The sequence below is a fragment of the Erinaceus europaeus genome, chromosome 7 (genome assembly GCF_950295315.1).
Source record: "Erinaceus europaeus chromosome 7, mEriEur2.1, whole genome shotgun sequence".
Taxonomy (NCBI): Eukaryota; Metazoa; Chordata; class Mammalia; order Eulipotyphla; family Erinaceidae; genus Erinaceus; species Erinaceus europaeus.
In genome coordinates this window covers 21,372,725-21,399,090 of record NC_080168.1, presented here as the reverse complement: position 1 = coordinate 21,399,090, position 26,366 = coordinate 21,372,725, and the positions used below count along the sequence as shown (strand labels likewise).

At 36.5% G+C, this 26,366-nt stretch overlaps 1 protein-coding gene across 4 annotated transcripts in view; it reads left to right on the top strand.

Moving 5' to 3' along the window:
* SPAG16 (sperm associated antigen 16) overlaps positions 1–26,366 on the top strand; it is a 1,038,313-nt gene that overhangs the window by 19,046 nt on the left and 992,901 nt on the right. For 3 of the 4 annotated variants that reach the window (XM_060193956.1, XM_060193954.1, XM_060193957.1), the window contains exons 4-6: positions 2,368–2,486; positions 12,182–12,319; positions 23,705–23,812. In XM_060193956.1, the coding sequence (XP_060049939.1) occupies positions 2,368–2,486; positions 12,182–12,319; positions 23,705–23,812 (365 nt within the window). The remainder of the gene's footprint in view (positions 1–2,367; positions 2,487–12,181; positions 12,320–23,704; positions 23,813–26,366) is intronic. The other variant, XM_060193955.1, reaches the window with a different exon arrangement.

Below are 26,366 nucleotides of genomic sequence, written 5' to 3'. Positions count from 1 at the left end.
ATATAGTTGACATCATGTAAAATTTTTTTCATTAACATCAAGGATACAGATGATATCATGTATAATTGTTTTCATTAACATCAGGAATAACCTTAAACAACATTATCATTATTATTATCTTTAAAAATGTTCCCTAGGTTAGGGGCATCCTAATCTTCCCTTGAAAGTTTCCTGGGTCTGGGGTAGCCAAAATCTACCCTTAAAACTTTCCTTGGTCTAGAGTAGTCTAAATTTTCCCTTGAAATGACCATCGGTGTTTTGACTATCTCCCTGTTCTGACCTTCTGTGTGAATAAACATTTTTTTCCCTGGAGCTAAATGTAATAGCTTTACTTCTTAACCCATTCTTGGGTGGGTCTGACTAGATCATAAACCAAGTTTTTTTGTAATATAGTAAGCTGTCCACCTAAAGAAATCTTCTGCTGTAAAGTAAGCACATACCATGAGGGCTCTTTTTCTGGCTAACCTTACATATGTGAAAGTTGACTGACTTTTAGCTAATGAAAGTTTGCTAACTTCTACCCATGTACCCTAACATTAGCTATTTAACTACACAACCTTTATACTCATCATGGTTGCCTATAAGTAGAAGCAGGAGGATTGTGGGTGAGGGTAAGCAATAAAGCCTTTTTTATAACTAGGTGAAGACCAGTCTGTCACTCATACTATAAGCCACCCATAATTCTGGCTTTTGGTTGAGTCCAGGTAATTGAGAAGCTGTAGTGGTGACAAGTATCTCTTTTTCTGAAAGCCTTTCAATGTGTACAGCAGCTTCTGCTATTAGGCCATTTTTGGTCTTGTCACACTCACTGCCATAATTGTCACAATGTACTTTGCCCAGGGATCTCCTTTTATTGTCCCCAGGTACTATTTGTGCGTATCCAATATAGCCAGTAGTTCTTTAAATTATCAGTGTAAGGAAAAATAGCTTTAGTTTAGTCTTAGGACTCCCCGCTTTGCAGTTAGCCCTAGCCTGCTGGGGTTGTGCCATACAGCAGGCCTGACTTGCCTCAATCATTGTCCTCAGGTAATATTTGTGTATTTTCAATAGCCAATAAATTGTTTTTTTATTCTTTTTATTTTTATTTATTTTCCCTTTTGTTGCCCTTGTTGTTTTAACATTGTTGTGGTTATTATTATTTTTGTTTTTGATGTCATTGTTGTTGAATAGGACAGAGAGAAATGGAGAGAGGAGGGGAAGACAGAGGGGGAGAGAAAGATAGACACTTGCACACCTGCTTCACTGCCTGTGAAGTGACACCAGGGGCTCGAACCGGGATCTTTCTGCTGGTCCTTGCACTTTGCACAATGTGTGCTTAACCCACTGTGCCACTGCCCAACTCCCACCAATAAACCTTTAAATTATCAATGTAAGGAAAAATAGCTTCAGTTTAGTCCAGGACTCCCCGCTTTACAGTTAGCCCGAGTCTGCTAGGGCTGTGCCATACAGCAGGCCTGGCTTTGCTCCTGTCACCGTATGTCAACAACTGTACTATAGACAACCCTATTAACCATTAACCCTAGCTTAAAAATTACCTAAAAAACCCTATATATTCCCAGGAATTTCCTGGATCTTTTTTTTTTTTACCACAAGTTCCTTAAATTCTTTGCTATTTTTGATGTCAGGTAGCTATTTGTGATTAACATTAGTGTTTAATTATATATATAGCACATTTGAACTTCTGGAGCTACAAAGACTTTCGTCCCCCAGTGCATTTCCATGTAACCATTTGGTGCATTCTTTCTAACCTTGTATATTATACACAGGAAGGAAAGCTTCCTCCTGAGGTCCTCTAGGTAATAGGAGATCGACCCATTCCCAGGTCCAGTAGTTGGATCCTGCCAATGAGAAAAAAAAAATTACTCTGGAGGAAATGACTGTGTTATTTTATGAATCTACCCATTATTTGATTTGCTTTGTATGTTGACTTATGCAATATGGTAGTTTTTATAACTGTCTAGTGTTGTATATAACTTGGTGAAATAGATTCAATTTTCTATTCCTTTGTGCAGTGGAACCTGCACACTTATTCTCTCAAGGATTATAGAATAGATCCTTAGGGCCATAAGGCATCTGTTGCTACTATGTAATTACGTTTTGTAGTATAAGAGGAGCCTTAGGCAATATTTTTTATTTACAAGAATAGCTAGCTGACTCTACTTAAGTTCTAGATATGAACACCAAATCTCTATTTTTGTCATTGATTTGTCCATAGTGATTATAATGGTACTTTGAACATAGCAGTCAACAAATGTAGTTTCAGAAAATTGAGTGTATGAATGAATTTGTGAATGAGGAAAATATTTCTCTGTACTATTTATCCAGATTTGATGTTTTCAACATACATGATTACAATTTAACTTTTAGGAGCAGAAAACAGTTCTTCCGTCAAAGCAAGCAGTCCCTGAAGTAATAGAAGACTTTCTCTGCAATTTCCTGATCAAAATGGGAATGACCCGAACTCTTGACTGCTTTCAGTCTGAATGGTAAATAATTGTGTGGAAAAATAGGCTTTAAGAATGACATGATACTGTTAGCTGTGTTTAGAGAACTTGAACTAACTCAGTTTATGTAAAATAGGTGGAGTGTATGGGCAGCTTTAGCATTTCCATCACTGAAATTACATACACACACAGCCAAGATAAGAGTTTCATAATAGTTACTTCCTTTATTAAAAAACATTTTATTCTGATGATTAGATAATACATGGTGTAGATGGTATGGCTTTAGACAAGAACATTTTTATTCTAATATTCAGCACCAGCTGATTTTCAAAAAATTTAAATGGAATATCTACTATAATTTTATAAAATATTTTTCTCATTTATTTTCTTTTTTAAATTTTTTAAAAAAAATATTTATATAAAGGAAATACTGACAAAAAACAGGATAAGGGGTATAACTCCACACAATTCCCACCACCAGAACTCCGTATCCCCTCCCCTCTCCTGATAGCTTCCCTGTTCTTTATCCCTTTGGAAGTATGGACCCAGGGTCATTATGGGATGCAGAAGGTGGAAGGCCTGGCTTCCGTAATTGCATGGACGTTGACAGGTCAATTCATACTCCCAGCCTGTCTCTTTCTCTTTCCCTAGTGGGGCAGGGATCTGGGGAAGCAGGGCTCCAGGACACATTAGTGGGGTCACCTGCCTAGGGAAGTTCTGTTGGCATCATGTTAGCATCTGGAACCTGGTGGCTGAAAGAAGAGTTAACATATAGAGCAAAAAATTGTTGACTGATCATGAACCTAAAAGCTGAAAAAGTTCATTTGAAGAGTTGGGGGTGTCTGTTTCATAGATAGTAGTCCTATTGTAGTTGTATTCCAAAGAGCGCATGACTATACTAGTTTTTTTTTTTTTTTCCCTTGAGGCCTACATCTGATATATTGGTGGATCCAATGCAGGTGTATTGCTTCCTTAAATTAAAAAATTAAGCAATTTTTTACTTGAGGCTGACATCTGATATGCAGGTGGATCTTAATGCAGGTGCATTGCTTCCTGCATTAAGCAATCTTAGTAGCCGTATTATTCTTCATGTTTTACTTACAAGATTGCGGACTACCTTTCTCTACTTCTTTTATTTATTTATTTATTTTTAAAATTTTTATTTATAAAAAGGAAACATTGACTAAACCATAGGATAAGAGGGGTATAACTTCACACATTTCCCACCACCAGAACTCTGTATCCCATCCCCTCCCCTGATAGCTTTCCTATTCTTTAACCCTCTGGAAGTATGGACCCAAGGTCATTGTGGGATGCAGAAGGTGGAAGGTCTGGCTTCGGTAATTGCTTCTCCTTTGAACATGGGTGTTGACAGGTTGACCCATACTCCCAGCCTGTCTCTCTCTTTCCCTAGTGGGGAAAGACTGGGGAAGGGGATCTCCAAGACACATTGGTGGGGTCGTCTGTCCAGGGAGGTCTGGTTGGCATCATGCTAGCTAGCATCTGGACCCTGGTGGTTGACAAGATAGTTAATATAGTTAACATACAAAGCCAAACAAATTGTTGACCAATCATGGACCTAAAGGCTGGAATAGTGCAGATGAAGAGTTGGGGGGGCCCTCCATTTTGTAGATATTTAGTAGGCATATTTTAGTTATATTCCAAAAGCCCTGTGGCTCTACTAGTGCTTTTTTGTTTGCTTGTTTGTTTTCCCTGAGCCTGAAATCTGATATGCAGGTGGATCCTAATTATTGTCTGGGAGGTGATGTCATGGCTGGCAGAAAGACCCGAAAGCTGGATCAGGGGAGAGAGTAGCTCCCAAATATGGGAAAGATGTATAAATATTGTTGACTATAAACCCCATCGATTTGATCTGGTCCGGGGTCCATATTCAGCTTAGGAGCCTATATGACTTTTGCATCCCTGTAGATCTGAGCTCACATTCTGTGGTAATAAGTAGGAACACTCCAAGCTGCCCCAATATCAGGACCCATCTTCCTCAGGTGTAGCATAGAGTATGTTGTCCAGCCTCCCTTTGGAGGATGGAACATTCTCTACCACTGTTCATCCAAGTTGAGGGCAAGGTCCTGTGGGGGCTCACAAAGGAGTCTATTGTGTAGTTCCTGATAGGAAAGACTGGTAAGAATGGAGAGAGGGGTTTATTTGAGGTCTAGGCCCATCATGTCTGTTTGGGAATCTCAGGACTCCCCGACTAGGGCCTTAGCTGATGGGGTAGCCTGGTAGTGACTAAAGAGTCATCATTAAACTATGCCAGTCTCTTGCCCTTATTCAGTTTTTGCAGTCCTTGCTTTGATGAGGTTAGCTTTGGAGTGAGTGAGACAACTGTAATAGGAAGTAGGTGAGGGGGGTATCTAAGTCTAAGTAGACAGTATTTCACTATGAACTTGATACTGACTCACTACAGACTTGTGTATTTTTGCTTTCAGGTATGTATTTTGCCCTAATTTATGGATACATGTGAACATATGCTCTATCTTTTTTAAAATTTTATTTATTTATTCCCTTTTGTTGCCGTTGTTGTTTTATTGTTGTAGTTATTATAGTTGTTGTAGTTGTTGGATAGGACAGAGAGAAATGGAGAGAGGAGGGGAAGACAGAGAGGGGGAGAGAAAGATAGACACCTGCAGACCTGCTTCACTGCTTGTGAAGCGACTCCCCTGCAGGTGGGGAGTCAGGGCTCGAACCGGGATCCTCATGCCGGTCCTTGTTCTTTGCACCACCTGCGCTTAACTTGCTGTACTACAGCCCGACTCCCTGATATGCTCTATCTTATGGGATTTGGTCTATATCTAGGTTTTGGAATTTTGTTAGGAAGTGAAAAATGGAATTAGAGAATCTATGAAAGGAAAGGTCTCACCCGAGTAATGAGGGTGAAGGGTTGATATTCCATGCCTGATGTCTCTGGACACAGTCTGAAGTGAAGCATGCTGAGGTGGTACTCCTTGTGTTGATTAGGCTGGGATTGGCAGATGCAATATCATTTGGTATAACTTGAGAGAAGCATGCAGGAAAGTGAGCCCCACCCCAGAGGCTCCAGGATTGGGGGAAATATAGGCTGTAAAAAGGAAGCGGGAGGTTCCTGCTGTCTTAGGGTTTAAGAAGACACTAGATAGTTATTGCTATAATCACATTATTTGGCAGTTGGGTTAACTTTGAAGAATCCCTTTGTTAGGATTTGCTGTATCATAACACAACATCACCATATTTTGATGTTATTTGACATTATTTGTATATGTGCCACTGGTTGTTTCTGTTCTCCATGGTCTAAGCTTTTAAGAGAGTCAACATATCAAAGACTCAGCCTATGCATTAATAAGACTCAGTCTGTGATTTAAAAAGTTTGAGACAGTCTCGGCCATACCACCCTGAACACGCCCGATCTCGTCTGATCTCAGAAGCTAAAAAGTTTGAGACATCCAATCAATTTTTTCCCTCTCATATTAATTAAATATTGATTTATATGACTACAGATTGATAGGAGTGTACATAAACACCATTCCCACCACCAAAAGACTGTGTCTCCCCTCCCTCCCCCTACCCCGTGAAGCTGAACATCCACCCTCACCCCAGGGTTTTTACTTTGGTGCCCTACTCCAAATTCAGTTAAATCCTGCTTTGAGTTTCCCTTTCTGTTATTATTATTATTATTTTTTTCTATTTTTTACCAGAACACTATTCAGTTCTGCCTTATGGTGGTGCAGGGGATTGAACCTGGGATATTGGAGCTTCAGGCAAGAGAGCCGCTTTGCATAACCATCATGCTATCTACCCTCTGCCCTCCCTTTCTGTTATTCTTTCTCAAATTCTGTTTGTGAGTAGGATCATCCTATACTTATCTTTATCTTTCTGACTTAGCTTACTTAACATAATTCCTTCTATTTCCATCCAAGATGGATCAGAGAAGGTGGGTTCATTGTTCTTAATAGCTGCATAGTATACCATAACTTTCTCAGCCACTCATCTGTTGTTGGACACCTGGATTGCTTCCAGGTTTTAACTATTACGAATTGTGCTGCTATGAACATAGATGTACACATTTCTTTTTGGTTGGGTATTATGGAGTCCTTGGGGTATATCCCTAGGATAGGAATTACTAGGTCATATGGAAGGTCCATGTCTAGCCTTGTGAGAGTTCTCCAGACTTCTCTCCACAGAGGCTGAACCAGTTTACATTCCCACCAGCAGTGCAGAAGGGTTCCTCTGTCCCCACAGCCTCTCCAGAATTTGTTGCTGCTGTCCTTTTTATGTATGCCATTATCACAGGGGTGAGGTGGTATCTCAGTGTTGTCTTTATTTGCATTTTTCTGACAATGAATGACCTGGAGCAATTTTTCATGTGTTTGTTAGCCTTTTGGATCTCTTCTGTAGTGAATGTTCTGTTCATATCCTCTGTCCATTTTTGGATGGGGTCATTTGATTTTTTGTTATTAAGTTTGCTGAGCTCTTTGTATATTTTGGTTATTAGTCTCTTGTCTGATGTGTGGCATGTGAAGATCTTCTCCCATTCTGTGAGGGATCTCTTTGTTTGTGTGATAGTTTCTTTGACTGTGCAGAAGCTTTTCAATTTGATGTAGTCCCATTGTTTTGTTCCTGCTTTAGTTTTCCTTGCAATTGTTTTATTCTTTTCCTATAAATACTTCCTCATTAAAAAGTTAGTGGAATTATATTAAGTAATGATACTTAGATATAAGATTGTCTTATTATGATTAAACTTTTAAATATGAAAATCATCAGGCATGCTGTTTTATTATTTTACTATATTGCTAATAATACCAGCTACTTCTAGAATTCTAACATTTTATAAAGCAATGTTATTAAATAATTGGGACATGAAAATACAAGTGTGCTCTGTGAAATATATGCATACCATAGAGAAGGGGATTATTCTGATATATAAAGGTATTTATAATGTATTTTGGACTAGGGCACTAGGATCTATTTTTAAATACAGGGGGAATTTGAAATTTCTGCTAATCTAACTGATATTTTTATTTAGTACAACTTTTAGTATTAAGCTAATGAGACTATGCCTATAGAAGAAGCAAAATTCATACTTTAAATGCCAAATATAGTATTGAATTTAATGAGGGGAGCCATTTTTAATTAATACAGTTTGAAACAAAGTAGAATTTTATGGTAGAAACCTTATCAAAGTAAGAGCTACAAAAGCTGAATAAGGGCAAGACACTGGCATCCTTTAATGATAACACTTTAATTACTATCAGGCCCCATCAGCTGGGGCCCTATTCGGGGAGTCCTGAGATTCCCAAGCAGACATGACTGACCTAGATCTCTCCATTGTTACTGGTCATCTCTATCAGGAAAAGATGCCTTTGTGGGTCCCCAGTAGTACCTTGCCCTCAACGTGGATCAACAACAGAAGAAAATGTTCCATCCTCCAAAGGGAGGCTGGACCACATATTCTGTGTTCCACCTGAGGAAGATGGGTTCTGAAATTGGGGCAGCTTGAAACGTCCTACTCATGATGACAGAATGTGAGCTCAGATCTAGAGGGATGCAGAGGTCACATAGGCTCCTAAGCTGAATATGGGTTCCAGATCAGATCAATTCGATGGGGTTTATAGTCAACAATATTTATACACCTTTCCCATATTTAGGAGCTACTCTCCCCTGATCCAGCTTTCTGGTCCTTTTTCCAGCCATCATCTCCCCAGATAATAACTTGATCCTCCTGCATATCAGATGTCAGGCTCAGGAAAAAACAAAACAAACAAACAAACAAAAACTAGTATAGTCATGGGCTCTTTGGCAGACAACTAAAAAGGATTACTATCTACAAAACAGAGACCCCCCAACTCTGCATATGAATTTTTCCAGCCTTTAGGTTCATGATTGGTCAACAGTTTTTTTGTTTTTTTTTTAACTCTATAAGTCAGCGCTACCACCAGGTTCCAGATACATGATGCCAACTGAACTTCCCTGGGCAGAGGACCCCACCAATGTGTCCTGGAGCCCTGCTTCCCCAGAACCCTGCCCCAGTAGGGAAAAAGAGAGACAGGCTGGGAGTATGGATTGACCTGCCAACGCCCACGTTCAGTGGGGAAGCAGTTATAGAAGCCAGACCTTTCACCTTCTGCACCCCATAATGACCCTGGGTCCATACTCCCAGAGGGATAAAAAACAGGAAAGCTATCAGGGTATGGGATGGGATATGGAGTTCTGGTGGTGAGAATTGTGTGGAGTTGTACCCCTATTATCCTATGGTTTTTGTCTGTGCTTACTTTTTATAAAAAAAAGTTAAAAAAAAACCTCTCATGCCTGAGGCTCCAAAGTCCCAGGTTCAATCCCCTGCATCACCATAAGTCAGATCTGAACAGTCCTCTGGTAAAAAAAAAAAAAAAAAAAGAAAAAAGAAAAAAGAAAAATAACGTTTTGTCCCTAGGAAATCTGGAAATGTTGTAAATGATTTTAATAATAATGCTATTAAGAAATAATTATAAATGAATTATAAAATACCTATTTTGTCAATGTAGGTAATTTATAGTGCATATGTAGGGAATGTTTTATGTGACTGAATTTTATTTTTTCTTCTAAGAATATTTGTTAAAACATGATGGCTCACATGTTTGACCTGTCCAAAGTATGGAAAAAAATCTGGAAAAATCTGGAAACTAGTATATTCTTTTTGATACTTATTTACTGACATCTTAGAGTTTTATTTTTTTCAAGTGTGGTTTGAATGAGGGCCCTTATGTTTACAAGACCATTTTTTTATGTGCTGCATGACCTTTGGGGATAATGTACTCTTAGTAATTAGTTAATGTTCTCATAATATTATTTTATATTTAGCAATTTGAATTGATGAGACTTTTCAGGAAAGTGCACTAGTTCTAGATTTATAGAACTTCTAAAAATGTATAATAATAAGATAATAATGTAACTGTGAAGTAAACTTTATACTGTGGTTCAGGTAATTTTATCCTTTACCCTAGCTGTCAAATTTGTGATGAGACTCACTGCATTGGAAAAATTTATTCATAGGAACCTTTTTTTTTCCCACTTTATTGAAAATCTCCTCTTTTTCTGCATAGTAGGAATGCGGGAATATTAAACACACTTTAAATATTTTTTATTATGGAAAATATGTATAACCTTTGCCTTGATAGATGGGAATTTAATTGTGGATAGGACAGAGAGAAATGGAGAGAGGAAGGGACAGAGAGGGGGAGAGAAAGATAAATACCTGCAGACCTGCTTCACTGATTGCTAAGTGACTCCCCTGCAGATGGGGAGCCAGGGGCTCGAACCGGGATCCTTATGCCAGTCACACACACACACACACACACTCACACAGCCAGAATCAGCTCTACCATTTATGATGTTCTGTTAGCTTTTATCTGTTTTTTTAATTTTTTTGGGAGCCTGGGATCCACCCTTATGTGACGCAGGCAAAGCATGGACTCTCTACTGCTAAACCCCCTCTCTGGTCCTGATTTCTTTTAATCTTACAGATGATTATAACACATATTTCCTCATTGTTAACTTGTAAAGCAAACAACAAATCAACTAAAAAATATCTAGCAAGTAAAATTTCATTTATATTCCTTTAACTTCTTTTTTGCCTCCAGGGTTATTGATGGGGCTTGATGTATTCACTACCTATCCCCTGCTTCTGATGACCATTTTTTTCCTTTTATTGTATAGGGCTGAGAGAAATTGAGAGGAGAGGAGAAGATGGGGGGGGGGGGAGAAGGAGACACCTTCAGACCTAGTTCATTGCTTGTGAAGTGACCCCCCTGAAGGTGGGGAGCCAGGAGCTTGAACTGGGATCCTTGTGCTTCATACTAAGTGTGCTTAATCCGATGTGCTTAATCCGATGTGCTTAATCCGATGTGCTTAATCCAGTCTCCCTGCTTACTGTTTTGACAGGCATTATACTGTATCTTTTAAATTCATGGTCAGTAAACAAAGATCATAAGGGTAAAACCAAAATCTATCCTGTCTCAAGATTTTGTATTAAAATTCCATTGGAATGCAGCCGTGACCTTTCTTTCAGGTGTTTTCTGTGGCTGTTTTCATGATATGACAAAAAAGCTAATTAGTCACTGTGGAGACTTGTGCACAAATTATATATATATTTCCCCCCTTTTCTCTTTCTTTTCTCCCACCTTCCATCTCTCCTTTTTCCCCTCTCTTTCCTTCCTTCCTCCTTCCCTTCCTTCCTTTTTGGTAAATTTTAAAATATTTACTTTTTGGTTGTTTACAAAAATGATCGCATATACATAAGGGTGTGCTTACATTTTTCTTTTTGTTAGTATATTGTGCTTTTATGCATTGTCTTCCTTCCTTCTCTCAACAACTGTGTCTAACAGAAAGCCTCTACCACATGGGCCTGGCATGGTTAGGAAATCTGCCAGCAGCATTCATTCAAGAAAATTTGTATGATCAATGATTTTACATATATATATATATATATATATATATATATATATATATATATATAGTCTTTATATTTATTTTACCACATTATAATTTATTAAGGTAACATTTCATTTAGAGATTTACCTGTCATTTTATCCTGAAAATAATTTCTTTAGTAACTTTTCTCTGCACTAAGTGAAGCAAGTTGCTAAAAACAGTTTTTAAAAATAGTTCCAATCTAGTAGTCTTAATCAACCCTGTGTCATTTTGTTTGAATAAGTATGTCACACTCCAAATATAGATAAAAATTGTATGTTTATGGTTAATTGGTGTAAAGGTTCTCTTTACAATAGGGCATATAACATGAAAAGGTATGCCTATTATTATTGTGTAATATTAGTAGTGTTAGTATATATAGTATTAAAATGATTAAACATTTAAACTAATGTCTAACTCATTTAAAAACTTATCTAATTCAAGCTCTGTAGGAATTTCTTGTTAATACCTTTAAAACTTAAAATGATCTTTCTTAAAACTACTTGATAGATTTTGTTAGCTGTTTCATTTAGTGATTGAAAATTGTATTTATTTTAATTACAATTATTTATAAATGTTAAATGATGCTCTTTACTTCACTGAGACAGAATAGAAATCCCATGACTCTTACCTCTTTGTAGCAGTCTTCTGTGTTTGCTCTTTGACCTTCTCTTTTCCATCACAGAAGCTGAGCCTCTGTCTTCTTTCTCTATTTAATTGTCACCAGGATTATTGTTGAGACTCCCACCTACCTGTATGATAACTCCAGTGTTTCTGGCAGCCTTCTCTCTCACCTTTTCCTTTCTTACCAATACAGTGTGAGATACAGAGACAAAAACACAGAGAGACACCTGTGGCACTACTTAGGAATCTTTTCCTTTGCAGGTGCAGACCAGAGTTTCTAGTCCTTGCATATGGTAACATGTGTGCTTTATTGGCTGAGCCGCTGATGGACTTGGCCCCTCTATTTTTCTATTGTTAATTAGGTTATTTCATAGACTGTATATCCACACTAGCAACTCCATTAGATAGAGCCTTGGAACATTTTGCTTACGTTGCCAGTATCTGGATCAGTTCCTATAACTTACATGTTCAGCTATATTTTATGTTCTAATGTGATATGAGAATCTAAGAATTCATTCACATTTTATTTAAAAATATGTTAAGAATGTTGGTAATTCATAAAAACATCATTTTAACTAGTTTCTATTAATATTATCTAAGACTTTTTGAATTGCACATAAATAAAGACAATTAAGTAGAAGCAGCATATAACCTTTTGCTTCATTTTCGTCTAGGTATGAGTTGGTACAAAAAGAAGTAGCTAGACTGGGAGCTTTGGGGAATGTCCCAGATGTCTACACCCAGAATATGCTCTTGGAAAGTGAAAATAAAAGTTTGAAGACAGATTTGAAGCACTACAAACAAGCAGCTGAGTATGTTTTTTTTAAGTGATTTTTTTTTTGTGCTATTGCTAAGTAAGAGTAGAATTAAATGAGGCTACTGTGTGACTCATGACAAATGTACCAGATTTTTAATTATGAAGAAATGAAATGTAGTTGGGTAAATATGAAGTTCTCCACTAACAAGTTAATCAGACATGACTGAACTCACAAAACTGCAGTTCACTAACAAGAGTGGTTTTAGGGAGTTGTGTAGTAGATGGTTAATTTGTTCTACATTGCTCACTTCCTTATGTATTTTGATAATTGTTTTATTATTTGTGCGATATTCCTTTGAGGATAAGTTAGATTCTGGAATAATAAAATTATATAAAACAAAGAGGAAGGAAGGGGAGTTAGTGTATCCCTAGAGGAGAATTTCGGTATTGAAAATTTCCCAAAGGAAGCTGAAGCTTTTTCTAGCATCAGTTTTTATAGAGGAGAAACAATGGTTAAAAGCCACATCTCCCTGGATCTTTCTAAAATTAATGGAATGCTTGACATTTTCTGAGAATATATTTTGCTAGCAGTTTTTCTAGCTAAGACAAGTATATATGAATGTGTTGACTTCCTGTGTATCTATTCATCTACGACAAGATTATAGGAAAACCAGTGTTCACACGTGGAATGGAGATAGTTTGTATATTGTTCCTTAATTTTTGTTAAACAAATTTAAAGACATTTACTAAAGAATTATGTTGAAAAAAATTATACAAAATTGGTCTACCGTTTGGAGCATAATATTTTAAGATCTTTGTAAAAGAGTGTAAGAGTATAGAAAACCCGTGCAGGGGCTGTATGGATGCCAGGGAACAGAGTTTTGTTTGCGTCTCAGGGCTGAGCTATCAATTTCATTATACCATTAATAGCAAGAGGATAGAGGGGTTATGGAGTGGTAGACACATGGTATATATCTCACATTGAAGTTCTGAAGAAAGTCCCATGTGGACCACTCTGCTCCTCTATTTAGTGGGTATGTGTGCATAAAGCAGTGCCAAACATAAACATCTTAAGGGTACATATATAAACATTTTAAAGGTGTACATAAAATCTTAAGGGCATAAATAATTTAATGATTTCTTAGTATAAAGATCACTCTATATCAGACTAGAATTGGAGACCCAATTCTAGTGATTATATTAGATTGTATGTTTACTTTGTAAATCCTGATCTTACCCTAGGAAATAAAGGTATCAGATAAAGCCTCTGTTAGCCTGAAGGGTCTTTTGACCCTTTTATCTGTGCTTATCTTGATACAGCCAAAACACTCCTGGAGGCTGGAGACAGAAATACAGAGATAACAAAGGATTTCTGACATATCTGGTTCCAATAAGTGATCAAACATTATAAATTACAGGATCCCAACAAAAGAGTAAAATACTTTACAAAGTGAAGGAAACATTTAAAATAACCTACTCATTTTTGAAGATGGTGATAAATAAAAGATAGTTGGTATAGTCATTTATGCCCTTATAGCAATGTTTTTGCCAGTTCCTCAAGTGTCATATTGTATTTGAGTATATAGTATTTGACATTTTACATTTAGGCAGAGTGTATGGTGATTCACAGAATGATATGTTACTTAAACCAGACTTCTCTCTATTCTTGGCTTCACTTCTCAGAAGTGGTATGCACTGTTGGATCTGGTGCATTTTGTGATCTTTATACAGACACGTAATGGATGCACTGGGAATCTGACACAGCAGATTTGTTTAGAGTGCTGTCTGGAAGACTATTTAGGTTCCTGATCTCCTTTGAATTATTGCTCAAGTTTGCTAATTTTCTTTTGAATAGATTTAGATGCTTTTTACAAAGCTTTCCCCTGATAGCATTAAGTACAATTATTGACTACTGGTTATTTACTGAATATTACACTTAATTATCACCAAAATGTTATAAAATATTACCTATTCAAATTATTAGCAATATTAAAGTAATTACGATTAAAGCATATATTGCTCAATTGAAATCTTTTTCTTGTTTGTGTTTACTATATTAGATACTAAATATTTTTATTGTAAAATTACTATATTTACTAAAATGTTCTAGTTTTATTAACTTATGATGATCATATCTATTTCACTTGATATAGTTTAAATTTTATTTTCAGAAATATTTATTATGAGAGACAGAATGAAAATGGAGGGATCTAGAGATAGAGATAGATAGTTAGGTACCTAGAGACTGGAGTACTATTCATCTCTGCTATAAAGTATTGCTAGCAATTCAATCTGTGAGTTCTGAAGTCTCAAGCATGCAAATTGATGCTAACAGGTAGAGCTATCTCCTCAGTGCTAAATTTTAACAAATGAATCAAGGGAAACTTAATAAAATATACCTGTAATATAGTGCATATGTTTTGATATATGATACTATTAACCCCTCCCTACCATATAATTCCACTGAGTGATAGTGTCTTATTCTGTCATCACAGTTTTACTGGATACTTTTACTTAGAATGTGAAGAGTGAAGTTTTGTAGTACACCAAACTACATCTATTCTACCATAAATTTGTTCAAAGTTGTTACGTTTTTTTCACACAATTTGAAATTTCTTTTTGGGGATAATTTAGAATAAGTGATAAATACAACATTCCCTTTATGCAATCTAGCCTAGTATTTTCCCCTTATAGGATTAAAGTTTTGTCTTAAACTGATGTAAATATAGATATTTAATTATTTTCTAGTGATTAATATCTAATGCAAAAGACATATTACCTTTGACTCCATTGACAGCATTTAATAATATATGTGGACAAAAAGGTAAATAATATATACATATGTGTGTATATATATCTATCTCACATATATACATATATTATTAGTAGTATATATCTATGTTATTCATGCATTTATATGCATATGTAAATATATATATGATTTTTCTTTTGTCCACATTTACCATTAAATGCTGTCAAGTGCCATATAAATCTGTAACTTATCTTCATCATAGTCCATAAAAATGATTGTTGTTATTAATACAAACTCATACTTGATTTTGTTTTCTATCTTGATTAGCACTGTGTGCCTTTGTTTTCATAACATACACATTGCAGCTATTCTCAATTGGTTAGTTTACTTCTAAGGCACTGTTGTACTCATGTTTCAGAATCCTGTAGTCTGGTTTTCACCCTACTTATTCTACCAGGTGTTCATCCCATTATTTCATTTCTTTCCCCCTCAGATTCTCTAACAGCTAGATGCTTTACTTCTAATTTATGTATAAGCTCTTTTTTAAAAAAATGTGTGCATATGTTGGACTGGGACACTGCATGTATGTGATATACTGTTCTGGGTCATTGTTGTTCTTTCAGATAGACATGCAGTGAGTGGTAGCCACCATAACACTGAAGTGTTCTTGTTGCCATAGCACCTCCCAGGTACTGCCTGGGCTAACATTAGTCATTGACTATTAATTATTAGTTCATGTATGCACATCCCTGATAAGCTGTCTCAATGGTCCTGCAGTTTCTTTTCTTATACAAACATTATCTGCTGTCTAAAGCTGCACTGCTCAGTAAGGTAAGAGGGTCATTAAGAGCATGTGAATGTTGATATATGTAATGCGAATCACATGACGACAGATTCTATAATGAAAAGAAACATGGGTAACAAGGACGGAGATAAATGCTTTCGATATCAGGTTTTCATTGTATTGTCTTATTGTATATGAATATCTCTATTGTCAGAAATTTGTAACTTTCTCTGACCCCCACTCCAAGTTTACAGCTTATCTCTTCAGCTTTTTAATTGTATCCCTGGTAGATAGTAGTTTAAAATATTTATTTATTTATTGCCACCAGTGTTATCACTGGGGCTTGGTACCAGCACTATGAATCCACTCCTCCTGGTGGCCAATTTTTCCATTTTATTAGATAGGACAGAGAGAAATTGAGAGGGGAGGGGGAGATAAAAAAGGAGAGAGAAAGACACACCTGCAGATATGCTTTGCCACTTGTAAAGCATCCCTCCTGCAGGTGTGGAGCCAGGTTCTCAAACCAGAATCCTTTCAAGGTCCTTGTACTTAGTGCTATGTACACTTAACTGGGTGCACCATTGCTTGGCCCCCCCAACTTTTATAATCTGATTTATTTTTTAACTACTGCTTGGGATAGCTTGTCTAATTCCATTGCCTATTCCCAGAGATATTTATCTTCTTTTCTTTTACATTTTGACTCTTAGTTAAGCTGTTAGTAATATGTAGTTAATTAATTTTTGTCGCTTTCATAGCACTTCTTTGGAATAAGTATTTTACTTTATGATGAGAATTCAGCCAACTTTTAAAGAAGCTAAGTCCTTTCCTACTTAATATGTACCTTTCTCTGAGTATGTCTTTCTCTGAGTATCCTGAAGATTTAGCAGGAAAAATACCAAGTGGATTATTTAAAACAATGAAATTACTTCTTTTACTTTTTGCAAGAAAATGTATACAGAAATGAAACAAATTAAATGGCAGCTAATATGAGAAACTTAGGTGCTTTACTAGAGGGTCCTCATTTTACTTACAACATTCACTTTTATAAAAGGTCAGAGAGTTCCCAGCTCTTCCTAACACCCATTTAATTTAATGACTTTCAGAAACAAACATTGTGGGACTAGAGATAATAATGAGTCCCATAAAATTTCATGCCTTAGTGTTTAGGTAATTGCTCGTTAAATTAAGTATATATTTTTTTCTAGACATGTGTATATTCCTTTCTTTTTTGGTTAAGAATATAATGAATTTTGTTTTCTAGTCAAGGTGAATCCCATTTTACAAATCTATTATTCTTATACTAATGGGTTAAACTATATATTTTTGAAGTTAATGTAGCATTTGCTATTTTTGTAGTATTGTATGAGAAATTACTTTTTTAATAAGAAGTCTTTTTTAAATTTTAATTTAACTTTTTTTTTTTAGAGAGGCAGATTGAGGGGGACATGAGACAGAAATGGGGGAATGGAATGGTAGAGAAAGAAATGCCTGCAGCACTTGCCTCACTTCTTGTGAAACTTCCCCCTCTTCAGGTAGGGTCCAGGGGCTTGAGCTCATGCCTTTGTGCATAGTAACATGATCAAGTGCATCATTGCCCAACTCTAGAAACTACTTAAATTCAGATTTAGGACTGAATATTAGAAAAGTACATGAAAAAGATAGCCCACTATCATTGATAAAGTTAAACAAGAAAATGCTTATATATCTCCTTTTGTCAAATTACACTAAAAAAAATCAATAGACATACTATTACATTATCATTAAATATTTATATATCACTTTAGTAAATTTACTTTTACTGTGGACATTCAGTTAAAACATTTTAGCACATATTTAAATCACATTTTTCATTTCAAAACATGGAAATTTTGTATTCAAGATGACCACAGAAAGTCTGCAGATCTCTTCTTTCTTCATCATCGACAAAGAAAAATATGAATATAAACAATTTTTATACTCAAGAGGAAAAAAATTCAACATATGGGCAGTAGGGTATAGACAAGTGCTTTCTCTGAAGAAGCTAAAAACACCCTTTGAAAACTGCAAATGGCTGTGATGTGTAAGGTAAAGGACTCTGGTCTGGCAAAATGGGGTCAAGCTGTGCTGTAGTATTGGCAACCCAATCCTATTTTTACAACTCTGCAACAACAGGAACAGTATATTAAAATCCTTACATAGAAGTTGACTTATGACTACAACTCTTTCTGACTATCCAAGGGAGCTTGCTGGAATTCAAGTGAATACCACTAAATTAGAATTCAGTTTCTATGGTAAGAGACCCAATTCCTGGCTCAGAATCTTCCCTACCAGGCCATGAATATGTATGAGTGTCACTACCTAGATTGAGACTCAAGAGAGATAAGATTTAAGAACCAAACCTCTTCCATTTGGCCTCTTACTGGCTGCTAAGCACTGGTAACCCTGGACTTCTAGTTAATATCTTAGTTCAAACACCCAAGCCCCGGCCCTTAAAAAGCAAAACTGCAATAAGATGAAAGAAATTACTTAACCATGACAACTGGAAAAATATCCCAAATTCAGTAGACCTGTGTCATTTCCTACGAAGGACATCACAACTATGACTCTAATGATGTTTACCAAAATGAGACATTCAATGGAAGAAAACTTCAAAAAGGTCATAGAAAGTATTGGAGGAGTCAGAATAGAAATCAGAAAGATTAAGAGGACAGCAGTTGCACTAAAATAAACTACTGTAGAGGTGTCCACCAGCAAAGAGTCAGAAGCTGAGCATCAAAGTAGTATACTGGAGGGTAGGATGAAAGAAAACATAGGGAAAATCTAGCAAAAAGAAAGAGAAGCAAAGAAAGGAAGAAAAAAAGAAAGAAGCAGAACCCAAATGGCTGTGGGACAACATCTGCAGAAGCAACATTTGCATCATAACGGTGCCAGAGGTGGGAGAGGAACAAAATAACGGAAGGAATAAACAAGCAATGTCAATAAAAACCAACCTTTAGATTGCAGAACTGAGTTTACCCAAGGGCCTGGGAGAGAGGATTGATTACAAGGGTCAAGGGGGAATACTGGACTTGATAGAAAGATATTGGTACTTTGGTATGATATAGTAATTTATTTTAATGATATGTAAAATTATACTACTAAAATGTGTGGTTTTGTAAGCCTGGATTACCTCAAACAACAATTTGAAAAACATGGAATTTGTGGAATAATACTTTTATTATATGAAAAATGTAATTATTTTAGTATCTTATATTTCACGTAGATTTTGACATTCTGGTTCTTTGAAACAGTTAAGTTAGTTATTCTGAATATATCTCTTTTAAGAAAAAGCATGTACAAAGCATGTTCTTTGTGCCATAAAAGTTTAAATAGTGTTTCACCAACTCTTACTTTATAGTCCTTGAACTAGAATGTCTTTTTGATGTCTGTGTAAATATAAAGGTTTTTTTTTTAATTTATTTTTTATTTAAGAAAGGATAAATTAACAAAACCATAGGGTAGAAGGGATACAACTCTACACAATTCCCACCACCCAATCTCCATATCCCATCCCCTACCCTGATAGCTTTCCCATTCTTTATCCCTCTGGGAGCATGGACCCAGGGTCATTGTGGGTTGCAGAAGGTGGAAGGTCTGGCTTCTGTAATTGCTTCCCCGCTGAACATGGAGGTTGACTGGTTGGTCCATACTCCCAGTCTGCCCCTCTCTTTCCCTAGTAGGGTGGGTCTCTGGGGAAGCGGAGCTCCAGGACATATTGGTGGGGTCTTCAGTCCAGGGAAGCCTGGGCAGCATCCTGATGGCATCTGGAACCTGGGGGCTGAAATTCATTAATTAATTGTAAAAATTAATTGTATGTCTCAAAGTTTTTAAAACACAGTGTGAGTCTTCTTAATATAAAGGTGTTTTTTTAAACATGTAGATGCAATTCTAATGTAATAAGAAAATGAGAGATTAGAATGTTAATTTTCTATGTGAATGTCATAAGCTTTAGTTTTGGTATTTTCTTTTCTTTTTACTTAGCATATAGGCATCGTAAAGGTCATAATAGGGGAAGCAGCACCATGAAATGACTTTAAATTGTTTTACTGAGTAGACTTCATTTGTGCAAACAGAAAGCAAGTCTCTGAAAACCAATTTAATGGTCAGAAAACTTTAAGGTCTAGTACTTGAATCAATTCCTATGCTTCTTTTTTGCAGATGAGTACAAATAGATTTTTAAATGTATATTTAAGAAGCGAGAGGGTTCAATACTGCATTTATGATTCTGCTTACGAAAGTTTGCAGCATTGTTTTACTACATATTGTTTAGCCTACTGTGTGTCTATCTTTCAGAAAAATACACAATATTTTATCAAGTTACTGAAAGTACGGGAATTTAGTAGACTTAAAATAGATGCTTTAAAATGTTTGATTTTTCCTTAATTTTTTTCAATTATCTCTATTATGTTTATTGGATAGAGACAGCCAGAAATCGAGAGGGAAGGGGGTGATAGAGAGGAAGAGAGACAGACACCTGCAACACTGTTTCCACTCATGAAGCTTTCCCCCTGTAGGTGGAGTCTGGGGGCTGGAACCTTGCGCATGGTAACATACACACTCAACCAGGTACACCACCACCCATCCCCCAAAAGTTTAAATTTTGTGACTAGGAAAATAGTATAACCATTATACAGAGAGACTTTCGTTCCTGACACAAGTTAAATTCACAGCACTAATATAATCCAGAGTTGACTGTGCTCTGGAAAAATAAACAAGCAAAACACAATTGACTAAAATTTGTTTTATAAAGAGGGAAAGCTTCATGAACAATGAAGAGGCATTACTAGTAATCTTAAATTGTGACGTGTTTATTCATTATATATCTTTATGTACTTACCTGCATGGCTCTGTTTTAGGTTGGGATATGAAAATATTAGAAGATTTGAATCTAACTCTTCTACTGTACTAAATATTTAAGATTAGTAAAATAATTAAGAATTCAGTGCTGATGATTGTAACATTCATTGAGTATTTTCAAAAGCATACACACACACAGACACACACACAGAGACACACACACAGAGGTAGATAGATAAAGTGAAAGAGATCACAGCACTAAAGCTTCCTTCAGTGTGGTATGGCTGGATGCCAGCCTGTGCCATGTACATGGCAAAGAGGCAAACTGTCCAGGTGAACTATTTCAGAGGCCCTTCATTGAATGTTTTCATGTGCATGACATTACTTACACTTCTTTACATGACTTTTTGCTAAATGACTAGGAATTCGGGTGGTTTTAAGAAAATGTTAGCAAAATCATACTTCTTTTTCTTTCTTTTTTTTTTCTTCCTTTACTGACCTCTTATAGTCAGTGACTTGAGCATTTTTTCACATATCTGTTGGCATTTTGAGTCTCTTTGGTGAAGATTCTATCCGTATCTTCTTCTGAGTAAAATGTAAAAAAAGCGAAGAAAAAGAAAAAGGAGTTTATCAGTTTCTTGAGTAGAAACCATGGCATTTAAATATTGATTTTGCCTCAACTGATTATACATGTGGATTCAAGTATCTTAGCTTTATGTAACCATATATAGACACTGTATTTTTCATATAATAGTAATAAAAATTCTGCTAGTCCTGTCTATGCACCTCCAGGTCATCTTCTACCCAGGGACCCCTGCACCAGGCTACCAGGCTCTAAGCCCCTCCACACTTAATGTGTACTTACCACACCTGGGACCCTTTGCAGGTGCACCAGTCCTGTTAGATCTGTGTACTCCACCCCAGACATTACTTTCTTCTCCTTCTCCTCCTCCTCCTCCTCTTCTTCACTTTCCTCTTCTTCTCTTCCTCTTCCTTCCTCTTTCTTTTCTTAAATTTTTTTTGGAGGGTTAATGGTTTACAAGTATAGTCTTTAACACATAGGCACAACCTCTGATTTCCCACTGATTGGTATCTAGGAGACACAACAGTACCCCAATGTCTTTCATCCTGTTCCTTTTCCTCCTTCCCCAGAGTTGTTTTTTTTTTTTTTTTTTTTGCTTTGGTACAGTTTGTCACACCAAGTTCAAGTTTCACCTTAAGTACTTCCTTACTGTCCTTTATTCTTAAATTCCACCTATAAATGAGATCATTCAGAACTAGTCTTTCTCTGTCTGGTTTGTCTCACTCAATATGATGCTTTCAAGTGCAGAATTAGGCTTAGAGGGGTCAGGCACCAGCACGACTGGTTTGAGTGCACATGGTGCGAGGACCAGAGGAAGGATCCAGGTTTGAGCCCTCGGCTCACCAGCTGCAGGAGGAGGAGATCACTTCACAGGCGGTGAAGCAGATCTGCAGGTATCTATCTTTTTCTCCCTCCCTCTGTCTTCCCCCCTCTCCATTTCTCTCTGTCCTATCCAACAACAGCAGCAGCAGTGACAACTATAACAAGGGCAACAAAAATGGGAAAAAATGGCTCCAGGAGCAGTGGATTTGTGGTGCAGGCATTGAACTCCAGCAATAACGTTGGAGGCAAAAACAAAACAAAACAAAACAAAACAAAACAAAACAAACAAAACACCCCCAAGATTTTGGATTAGAAATATATTGGGACTGAATACTGGCTCACCCAGCACATATTATCATGTGTAAGGATATGGGTTCAAGACCCTGGTCTTCACCTTCATGAGGTTAAGCTTCATGAATGCTGCAGATGACTTTTTAAAAAATAATTTATTTATTTTCCCTTTTGTTCCCCTTGTTTTCTTTTTTATTGTTGCAGTTATTATTGTTTATATTGATGTCGTCGTTGTGAGATAGGACAGAGAGAAATGGAGAGAAGAGAGGAAGACAGAGGGGGAGAGAAAGACAAACACCTACAGATCTGTTTCACCTCCTGTGAAGTGACTCCCCTGCAGGTGGGGAGCCAGGGCTGGACCCGGATCCTTACACTGGCCCTTGTCTTTTTAGCCATGTAAGCTTAACCCGCTGCACTACTGCTAACTCCCTGCAGATGAATTTCTTTCCCTTTCCCTGTAACTCCCACTCTTCTCTCAATTTATCTCTGTATTTTCAAATTAAATATAATTAAATATTTAAAATGTATTGTTTATTTCATATGAGATTGTTGAGAGAGAAAGCGAGTGAGAGAGAGCTAGAAATGAGAGTACCACTTCAGTATATGTACCACTAGTGTCAGAACTGGGAGTCCCAGGCATGCAAGCCTTATATACCAGTTGTGCTATTTTGCTAGCCACCAGAATTAGATAGTTGTAATTAGTTAATTAGATAGTTACAATTAGTTAAAATTATTCTGTTTCACGTATCTTTCAATTTGTGACCAAATTATTTAGAATAGAATAGATTAAGAGCTATTTTGAAAGCATGCCTTTAATTTCTCTTAAGTGAAATGTGAAATAATGGCATTTTAAAATTTATGGACTTTGGTTCATTTTTTAAAAAGATTTTTAAATATTTATTTATTCCATTTTGTTGCCCTTATTGTTGTAGTTATTATTGATGTCATTGTTGTTGTATAGGACAGAGAGAAATGAAGAGAGGAGGGGAAGACAAAGAGGGGGAGAGAAAGATAGACACCTGCAGACCTGCTTCACTGCTTGTGAAGTGACTCCCCTGCAGGTGGGGAGCCTGGGGCTGGAACCGGGGTCCTTACAGAGGTCTTTGCACTTTGTACCAACTTTGGCTCATTCTTATCATGCTCCCAGATATATTATGTTGGTTGTAGTTCTTCAACAAGAATTATAACAAAATGTCTTTGTCCTTTTTTCAACTTCAGTGTCCCATTACTGAGGGAATGTTGATTTACAGCATTATTGTCACAAGGGTACATTTCCACATTTTGCCAAGAAAGGTGTCATTTTCAATTAACTTTTGAATTGCTGGATTTTAATTGATGCCTATATATTTCTAACAGTGATTTTTAAAGTTGTTGTTACTATAATTTTTTTCAGCAAGGCTAGAGAAGATTTGCTGAAAACTCAGAAAGAGCGTGATTATCATCGAATGCACCACAAGCGAATTGTCCAGGAAAAAAACAAATTAATCAGTGACCTCAAAGGGTAGGCAACTACTATTTATTGGCATGATTCTTTAAAAAGTTCTCTACTTAGTATTAAACAACTTGACCGTGGTAGAAGGTTTCAAATAAAGTTATTCATTCATCATTTACTGAGAATCTGTTGTGTAACAAACACTACAATGTTACTGAAAGACAAGGATGAATGAACTTAGACTGTTGTCCCAATACCCACATACTATTGGGATGTGTGCCATGGGTGTCTTGGACTGAAATACACTCCATTTTTGCTAGCTAAGAAGCTGTTCACTCTAAACCAATCAGAGGAATAGGCTCCAGCAACCTATTTCCAGAGATATATCATTCTAAATTATATGTTAACTGTGACATCAAGTATGCCCTGGGAAGATGGTGGATCCTGTGCAGAAGCACCAAGTCACAAAGGAACATGGCATGATCACTAGTTGTATGAAGTATAGAGAGTGCAAAGTGCAGATATGGCTTAACAAGGGGAGAGGATATGCAGAGTAACTTACTTAATGCTAAGGCTTTTAGAAATTATTCTAAAGCTATTATTTAGATTGATTCTTCCCTTCTCTATCCATTCCTCTGTCAAAATAAAACAGTAACCACAAAAACAGTAAACAAATACCACAAGAATTTATAATCCTTAGCTAGAATGGTCCTTTTTTTTTTTAGGGTCTTGCTATGCAATCAACTTTTTGTGATGTTATCAATATGTTGTATTTGCATATTCCAAACAATAATCACTTTCACATGTGCTCTTAGGTACTTACAGTGTTACTAGTACTACTAGTTAATTCGCTTATGAATTTAAGTTTAATTAATTTACATAACATTAAATACATTTGGATAGTGACATCTGTACTGGGCTTTTTAGTTTAGGAGTGATAATAATTGCCTCATTAAAATAATAGTGGTTGTCTTTTGCAGGTTATTATGGCTATAGTTTCATAATTAGAGACAATCATGGGATTTCAGAATCAACATACTCTTTAAAACATAAAAACCTATTGGAACTTAAGAGTTTTTCTGATAGTTCTAATATTTACCCTCTGCATGAATGAAACGCCATTTATTTTTTTAAATGTGTTTTGGAAAAGATTTATAGTTATGAAAAAGAGAACATACAAGAGAGGCAGAGGGGAAAGAAGAAGAGTACCCCAGTGGCACAGCTGTAGAGCACAGGACTTACAAGCTTAAGGTCTCGAGTTCCATTCCTTGGACCCCAGAATTGTGTTCTGGTTCAGGCCTCTCCTCTCATCATAAGTAAACAAACAAATATGTAGAAAATAAGAGAACGAAGCAGAGAGAATCGTCAAACCCACTGTGTCTCTGAGGTCATGCTGTGTTGGGGCCTCACACATATAGGAAATGTTTTCTACTAGACCTCCGGCTCAGTAGGCCTGCACAACACTACTTTGAAGAGGAAGCTATTAAGAGTTTTCCTGAGATAGGTATCAGTATATTTCACAAGCATCATCTTGTGGATTTAGATGCTTAGCCTCTTTCACCTTCTGAGTCTCTGAATCTGCTGTGATATACTATATGTTGTATTATCTTTGCTTTGTTTTATAGATACCTGTCATTCGACTCTTAGTTTATCTTAATCAACATGATTCCCTCTAGTTCCATCCATGCAAAGGAGACTGTGTCATTGTTTCATATAGTTGTGTCATACTCCACTGTGTGTGTGTGTGTGTGTGTGTGTGTGTTTGTGTGTATGCCTCAGGTTCTTTACAAGTTCTTTAATTATTCATTTGTTGCTGGACACGGGTTTTTTCTAAATGTTTGCTCATACAGCACTGCCATGAGCATAGGTGTGCAAACATCTTTTCAGATAGGTGTTTTTGTGTTCTTTGGATAGATACATAGGACAGGAATTGCTATATCTTATGATAGGTTGATTTTTGATGTTTTCAGAATTCTCCATACTATTTTCCATAGGAGCTGTACTAATTTAATTTTCTGCCATTAGTGTAAAATTTAGGTAATTTTCAGATTGTACTTTGTGTAGTCAGCAGGGGCCTTATACTCATTGAACATTGTCCCTTCCAAAACCAGGTTGAATTTTTTAGTCTGTGTGTACAGAGGGAGGTTGAAGAGCTGATCCTGGAATTTAATTGAGAAATGCCCAAGAATAACCAAAATAATCCTGAGGAGAAGTGTACAATTGAAGAACTCACCAGGTTGAATGTATAGTCTCTTCCTTCCCTTATCAAGCACTTGGAGGGGAGGAACTTGGGAGCGCTCAGGAGGAATAGCTTTTATTTTTGTAAGAATAAACCACAGCATAAGTTTGCAGCACAGCTGGACTGTTCGAGCTTTCTTAGACTCATAGGTACTGAGAAGCACTACAGTACTAGTGTTCTTGGGAGCATCCTGATATCCAGAGAAAAAGAGGCTCTTTCATGAACTCATAAAAAGAATCAATGGTGGCAGGTGCCAGGGCTGGTGGTGGGAGTTGTAAGTGGACAGTTGTTAGGGAAAGATGAATAATTGTGCTCAAGTGATAACTGGCTGATAAAGCATCACTTTCCTAATAAGACAAAAATAAATTAAAAAAATCTTCAAGT